Genomic DNA, 8,472 nt, shown 5'->3' on the forward strand with positions numbered 1-8,472 from the left:
CTGTGTATATTGTTGCGGATTAATACACATTCTTAATGTATAGAGTTTTAATATGGCCACAAATTCCTGTTGCATCTTAGACAAAAATCATTTGTATGATCCCATTCTTTATATATTCTGAACTTTCCTTTGCTCTTTTAGACATCTTCCATGTTGATTTCTGTAAGTCTTGAAAGAAATTCTTAATAACAGTTTTTAGCTTTTCAACTGTTGCTGTGATAGTTTATTATAAAGAAATTTTGTAGTAGAATTTATCAGTTTTTTCTTTCATACTCAGTTTCCTTGTGTCTTAATTTAAAAATTCTTACATACTCAGAATTCATAAAGGTATTATATTGTCTTCTGAAATTTTAAAACATTTTGCTTTTTATGTTTATCTCTGTTAGAAAATTATTTTTGTGTATTGTCTTTGGTAGGGATCCGGCTTCATTTTTCGCCTTTTTTAAGATAGTCAATTAAATGGAAATCTCTGTAGTGACTTTTTCGTAGTACAGGTGTATATATCATAAGGTGAAGGCTGAGAAAACTACCATAACAAAATGCAGAACATAGTGGCATAAATAGATGAGAAGATTTTTTTTTGTTTGTTTCTTTTTCTCTCATAGGAAAAGTCCTACTGATAAAGTGGTATCAGTCTGCTTCGTAAGGTTATTCACTGGACCAAGTTTCTTTCATACTGTTACTTCACTAATCCCTAGGCTTTTGCTTTTGGTTTCTTGGTCTGTTGATGTGTAATTGTGCTCTCCTTGTTTTAAAAAAAGTTTTCCCTGTAGTTATCTTATTTTGCCGTCTTTTTTTTTAAAAAAAAAAAAAGTCAGTTTTTGATTTTATTGATCCTCTTCATTGTCCCATTGTTTTCTCTATTTTTATTGGTTGTGTGAGTCTGTGCTTTTGCAAGCCTTTAATAGGTAGGTAGCATTTACACTTGATCTTAGCCAAAAGGCCGAGAAGCGATGGTAGGTAGCATTTTGTCCACCTCTTCATCACCTTCGTTGCACCTCTGTGTTTAAGGGGAACAGAAATACCCATCTGGGTACATATCTTTTTTCCTCTCTGAAAATCTACTTTTCCTTAGAAACTTATTATTCATGTCCTTGCGCTGTGTCTTTCTGTTATGGTTCCCTTGGCTGACATCTCCAGAGGAAAAAATGTTTGGTTAGCTCTCAGTCCCAAATCATAGCAGAGCCCAGAGACTCTTGTCAACTTGAGCCTTCAGTTCTTGGTTGCCTTTTTGGCAGCCCTAGCAGCTCTTCCACTTGGAAGTGCTACATGGTCTTAATAGTTGGACAGGACTATTATGGCAGAATATGTAATAACGTTGAGAAGAAAAAACAAGAAATTTGTAACATTGAAATGAGTGCCAAATGGCATTTAATCTGTACTTATTTTTGTACTTTTTAAAAAAGTCATTTCTTTCCCTGACGTGTAGAGTGTATCTTCCTATTTCTGCATTTTCTTGTTTCTGTGGGATGTTAGTTACTCATGAAATAGTCATTGGTGTTACACAGGAAGAAAAGTTTCTGTGGTTACATTTAATAAGAGACATCAATGCTAGTCTTAACATTTAATTTCTTTTAGTTGAATATAAGATTGACATTCTTAGGTGAATTAAAAATTTTAAAGAACATGTATTCTTTAGTAGATATTTTGATACTAAGTACCACTAATTTGATTTGCTTCAGCAGTCATTAATGTAGGGCAGTCATTAATCACTACCGTTGATCATTTATTTCCTATACAGTCTAAGTTAAATGACCAGGCTGAAATAGTTCAAGTGAAATTATTCTATCAGTTAATGTGGTAATGTTAACATATATCAATAGTGCTGAATCACTTCTTTTGGGCATAATAGTGGTAAGCTTTTTGCTCATTGGAAAGACAGGCATAATTGCTTTTTTAAAATAAAAATGTAATTTGTAAAAATACTCCAGTAATTTTTGTAAAATTTTAAAATTGCAAATAATTTGACATTATTCTCAGTAATGAAGACTGTTAAATCTGCTCTCTTAACAGTAGCTATGAAATCATTTGAGGAAGAAAAAAGGTTATAAATATAAACTTAAAAAAAAAAGTGGAAAGACTTTTCCATGCAAAAAGATGCATTGCAGGAAGGAGGAAGAGTATCATGCACAGCACACCACAAGTCAGAATTAGAGACTTTGTTTTGTATTTGAGTAGACCCAAGATTCCCCACCCATCATCTCTTCCAGAATTACCTGTGATCTACTGTAATCACAAGTTTTACAGTGGGATACTGTAGATGTATGGAAGGATTTGAATTCACAAATAGTTAAACATGTAAAGAATAAGCTGATAACTGATAATAATACATTTGAAAAGAGGTCAGGTATACTTTTGAAAACTTGGAGGTTTAAAGTGTTTTTGTGAAATAAGGAAAATACAAGGCATTGACAATATTTTAAGGGTCTAGGAATTTTGTTCAGGTGAGTAAAAATCAAGGATCGCTTCAGTTTTGTTTTTGTTTGTTTTTTACTTTTAGAATATCTGATCTGGACTTCGGTGAATTTATGGAAGGGCTGGCTTTATTTTTGTATCCTGCGGTGGGGGGCCAACTTTGATTGTATATGTGGAGTAACTTGACCTTCAGTTTTTTTGATTTAAGAACAAAGGCAAAATATGTAACAGTTGTTAATAGCATTAATTCATTTACTTAGTCAGATATATGTTGGGACATTGTATTTGGTTGACACTTAGGAATATTAAAGTGAGCACTACTGATGTGGGACATGCACTTTGCCTGGTAATCACTGTTCATATATTATTATATTTAATCCTGTGGGCTGTGATGTAGATGTTATCCCTGTCTTACAAATGAAGAACTTCAGGCTTAGAATGATAAGTACAGTTAACTCCATAGCATGATTAAGCTGAGCTCCACAGCACCCTTTCTTAATACCATATTGTCTACTTGTCATGAAAACATGAAGAAAGCTAGGAAACATTTTCTTTTGTTGATATGGAGCCAGTAATGTATATCAGTGGTTTTTAAACTTTAGCATGCATCAGAAACACTTGAGGTTTTTTTTAAAAATCTGGGGTTTTGGACCATACCCTCTTTCTTATTCAGTAAGTCTGGGATTAGACTTGAGAACATGTATTAACAGTAAGTTTCCAGGTCTGATCTTTGGATTAGGGACCACACTTTGACTAAAGTATACAATTAGATCTTAGGGACTACACTATGAGAATCACTAGAGTATACAGTTCTGCTCATCATGTCCTTATAAAACTATACCATTCCAAATCTTCCATGTCTTGGTTAGAAATTCGTTAATAAATTAAACTTGGTGTAAATATAGTATTAATATGGCTTGAAACTATGATTGTATTTTTCTGTTTTTTTTTCCTCTGTGCATTTGGTGCTAATAAGTAGAAAGCTCTTAAAATACTGAGGAGAGACGACCTATGAATATCTGTTTACTGTTCTCATACTTGTTGTAATACAATTTATTCATTATGAGTTTAAATATAAATTAGCATAAAGCTTATGGTTAATTTGGATTTTTTGGACTTTCTGAAATGCTTTGATAATTCATTATCTCCTTTGCACATTTTTTTCATTTTGATGGTTGCATTTAACTTTTTTGCATTGATTGGTTGTTTAAATCAGCCAGTATTGATTGAACCTATTTTAAATACTAATACCCTTATATGTAAATATACATAACAAAGGCAAAACAGTTGATTTTAGCTAGTTTAAATACTAGTCTATTGGTTCATATTTTTGTAAATACATAGACTATTAAAACAGCTAAAATGTCAATGGCCAGTATGAACAACTGTGCGGTTCCCAAACGGAGGAATGTGTAACCTTTTCTCTAAAGAATTTTAAGACATGACCTTATTTTTGCAGAAAAAAATTTTCTCATTCCATAGATTTTTGCCTTTGCTTTCAACGTTCTAGCCATTGAAGTATATACCTGTTTAATTTTAATAATGATAATATGATGATATCTAACTCACCAGAATGAAGTTCTGCTTTTCTAAAGACCCAAGTTATCTGGGTGAATAAAAGGCCATTGGGATGGAGGATTTATAGAACATTTCTGAGAAAGTCTAGCTAGTATAGCTTTGGTTTGTTTGTAAAAAATTGAGATAGCTTTTGCTTATAGAATCTAATCAGTTTTTCTGTGTATTGTCTTTTGGACTTAGATTAAAATGAAGGGAAAGGAACACTGTTGCTTTTGTGAGAATGGGAGAGGGGTACATGGGAGAGTAGAGGGATGAAATTAATTTTTTATTATAGAGATTGACATTTTATCTATTCCCAGTAGTGTAACATTTGACATTTGTTTAAGTGAAAGGCTTTAGGTTAATATTTTGAAATTTAAAGATATCTTATGCTAATTTGTTTTTGTTTTTATAGAGAGGATCTGACGAACTACTCTCAGGCAGTGTTCTCAGTAGTCCAAACTCTAATATGAGCAGCATGGTAGTTACAGGTAAGTATTACTCTCTTAGCAGTTTGTCATTTGCCATTTTAGGGAGCAGAATGTTGAACCTTAAATTTAACTCTGTTTTACCAGAAGAGCCTTTCTTTTTAAATGCTGTGTTGAAACATTTTAGAGTAAATTTTACTAGAGTATATATGAGCTGAGTGAAAAAAAAAAAAAACTTAAGTTGGTGACTTCATGAACAAGTTACTCTTGAGTTTGATTGCTTTTCATTTTTGAATCACAAATATATAATTCTTTCTCACATTATAGTCCCCTCAAGTGCCCCTCTGTTATTTTTAGTTTTTTGTTCTTGTGTCATAGAATGTTTTTACTTTATTTATTTATGCCACAAACCCTAAAACCCAAATTTTTGGTAAAAACCAAAGAATGCAGCTGCATAGTTGAAAACTCATTTTTTTGCTGAAACAATATGTTAATTCTTTGAATTGATCCTTTTATGTTATCTACCTGCATATTTAAGATGATTTGTTTAATCTTCAAAGTTAGAGTTTTAAAAAATTACATATGCCTGAAACAATGTTGGTTGTTTTTAGTATCAGTAAACAAATATAGACCAAATTTTAGACCTTAGTTTTATGGCTGATGGACCAATTTTTTTTCTTAGTATTTTGTTTTGTTTTGTTTGAACTTACGTGTTCTCATCTGAATGGAACAAATTTTGAATCTGGGTATTATTACTATTGAAGGAATTTGCCTCACAACTCAACATTTTACATTATTTACCTGAAACCAAATTTCCTTTTTCTGTATTTTAACTTTGAATTATTTGCTTGAGGAACAAATTTATTTCGCCTTAAAAGGATTGTAAAAGACTAGAAGACATTTTGATTTCCCTTAGGTATCTGTGCTTACATATACATACATACATCTTCACACAAACACACACACATCTCTGACAGTTCAGTTAATTAAAAATTATGGGGACTTAACAGATATAGTCATGATGTGAAGATAAATTTGTCAGTAGGTCATCATCACTGATTTTGCTATGTAATAATTACAAAGCAAAATCATTGGGCCATGATTTTGATAGTCAAAGTACCATGTACACCTAATTGAATGAATAGGCATAAGTGTGTAACTGGTTTGTCAGTTTCTCTTTTTGTTTGTTTTTCCAATGCATATTATGATTGATAAATGGGAGTGTTTTCCAAATTAATATTTAGGGCTAATGACAGAGTAGTAGCAGCCTTGACCCCTTTTTCAGTCTCCTCCCAAAACCCAAAACTATGTAACTGAATAAAATATGTGGAACAACTGTTGTTGGAAGTGATGAGCAGACGGTATAAGATCATCCTTGAGGGAAGGATAATGCCTGAGCTAAGTATCATAAACACTCTGGCATTTTGCCTTGGGCTACTTTACTGCTGTAAACCACAAGAAGTGGAGAACCCAGAGTATACAGGTCTCACAGAGCTGAAAAGACCAGGACTCGGAATCAGAGCTGTTCAATCATTTGGAATTTGTGGGGAAGTCTTGAAGAAAATAAAGCTGTCTAGGGGTTTAGTAATATAGCAGGGGGCAGAATTTAGTGTGGTCATTCACTTAATTCAGAGTTTTGGATAATGACTGGGTTACATGTGTACAGGTCTATCAGAAATTGTCTGCTCTGGGGCTAAATGGTGATTCCATAAGTTGCATAGTACTCTGCAACATTGGAGTTCTGAGAAGTCAGAATGCAGACATCTTGCAGGATACTTCAGACACTCCATTTAGACTACAGAAAGCCCAGACCTGAATAGATAGGATCATACCCTATGGGAAGTGCCATCTATAAGACTTAAGATAAAAACCAAAAACCTAACCCAATAGGAAGTGAAGGATTCACCAGTTAATCTAATTTAGTTGCCTTCCAAAACAAAACAACACCCTCAAGGAAGACAATATGATATAATTTTCCTGCAACTGTCTTCCATAATATCTAGCATGTCATCAAAAATTACAAGTGATATGAAGAAGCAGGAAAATAAAACATTAACCATAAAGAAACATTTAATAGGAACAGATTCCAAAATGACCTAGAGTTAGAATTGGCAGACAAGGATGATAATTATTTTAAGCTGTAAAGAAAAAGATTGTGTAGATACATTCTAATTAAAAATAATATTTGAAATGGTTGGGACAAATTCACTGGTTGGAACTAATAGCAGATTGGAGACAGTAGAAGAAATGTTAGTGAATTTGAATGTAGTTGAATACAGTGATTAAATCTGCCAGGGAGGAGAAAATACACATCATGGACAATGAAGCAGTCTGACATGTAATTTGAGTTTCAGAGTGAGAATGTAGGGAAAAAAGCATGTATCTCTTTGAGGTAGTAATGACAGAGAACTTCTACAATTTGAATAAAATATATCAATTTGCAGTCTTAAGAAGCTCAGGTAAACTCCCCATGTAGGCTAAATGAAAAGAACTATACTTAGACACACAGTCAAAATACTGAAAACTAGCAGTGAAGAGCAAAATCTAAATAGCTGGGAAAAAGACATCTTAACAGAAGACCAACACCTTGTACAAAAGGAAAAAAAAGGCAAATTTCTTTAGACTGAATGGGATAACATTAGATAACTTGGATCTGCAGGAGATGAGGAGGAGTACTGGGAAAGGTAAATATATGTATACATTTTTAAAAGGCTCTGTCTTTTCCTCTCAATTTCTTTGAAAGACTTTGTATAAATGACAATTTTGTATTACAGGGTTTAGTATGTAAATGGATGTTTATATGACAACAATTAGTACAAAGTGAAGATAAATGGAATTTTTCAGTGATAAGGTTCTTATATTTTACATAAAGTGCTACAGTGTTAACGCTAACATAAAAATATTCGGATAAGGTTGCATGTCAAAATTCTAAGTGTAATCACATTTAAAAAGATTTAAAGAAGTATAACTAAAAGCCAATAGAGGAAGAATTGAAGCATTTACTACCTGTTTTCAAGAATTGCTGCAAAGCTACAGTAATTAAAAATAGCATCAGATTGACATAAAGATAAATAGGTCCGTGAGACAGAGCAGAGAGTTCAGAAATTAACTCACACAATTTTGAATGACTGATTTTTGACAAAGGTGCAAAGTCAGTTCAGTGGAGAAAGAGTAGACTTCCACAAAAGGTGCTGTAGCAGTTGGATCTATCCATATGCAAAAAGTGATTTTGGATCTCTATATCACACTACATATGAAAATTAACTCCAAATGGATCGTGGCCTAAATGTAAAATCAAAAATTATAAAACCTCTAGAAGAAAACATAGTAGAAAATCTTTGTGACCTTGGATTAAGCAGAAATGTATTTGATATGATCCTAAAAGAATAATCTATTAAGAAAATGGATTTTGACGTCAGAATTAAAAACATCTGCCTTTCGAACCAAACTGTTAAGGGAGTGAAAAGACAAGCCGTAGACTGGCAGAACATCATAACAAAACATAGAGCTGATACAGGACTTCTATTAGAATATTAAAAAATTTAATATATGTAAACTGAACGGTAAGGCAACAAACAACTCAATTGGCTAAAATATTTGAACAGATAGTTCACAAAAGGTATACAGATGGCAAATAAGCACATGAAAAAGATGATCAGCATCATAGTCATTAGGGAAACGAAAATTAAGACTACAGTGAGATAACATTACAAACCTATTAAATAGTGACTAAAATTAAAGAGTACCATCTTGGAAAGCATGAGTAGGGAAGAATGTGGAAGAATCATAATATTCACAATACTGTTGATGGGAATGTAAAATCATAGAACTACTTTGGGAAACAATTTGGCAGTTTCTCCATGATCCAGGTTATTTGTCTCCTAAGCATTTACCCAAGAGTAATGAAGCCATCTTTCATTAAAAAACTCTCATGTTGGCCGGACGCGGTGGCTCACGCCTGTAATCCCAGCACTTTGGGAGGCCGAGGCGGGTGGATCACGAGGTCAAGAGATTGAGACCATCCTGGTCAACACGGTGAAACCGCGTCTCTACTAAAAAAAAAAAAAAAAAA

At 33.0% G+C, this 8,472-nt stretch overlaps 1 protein-coding gene across 9 annotated transcripts in view; it reads left to right on the forward strand.

The window, feature by feature from the left end:
- The window catches only part of PTBP2 (polypyrimidine tract binding protein 2), an 88,386-nt gene that overhangs the window by 22,745 nt on the left and 57,169 nt on the right, over positions 1–8,472 (forward strand). For all 9 annotated transcript variants that reach the window (XM_032247950.1, XM_032247952.1, XM_032247949.1 and 6 more), the window contains exon 3: positions 4,388–4,463. In XM_032247950.1, the coding sequence (XP_032103841.1) occupies positions 4,388–4,463 (76 nt within the window). The remainder of the gene's footprint in view (positions 1–4,387; positions 4,464–8,472) is intronic.

This window comes from Sapajus apella, unplaced genomic scaffold, assembly GCF_009761245.1.
Source record: "Sapajus apella isolate SASKATOON/1434 unplaced genomic scaffold, GSC_monkey_1.0 scaffold64, whole genome shotgun sequence".
In the NCBI taxonomy this organism is placed as follows: Eukaryota; Metazoa; Chordata; class Mammalia; order Primates; family Cebidae; genus Sapajus; species Sapajus apella.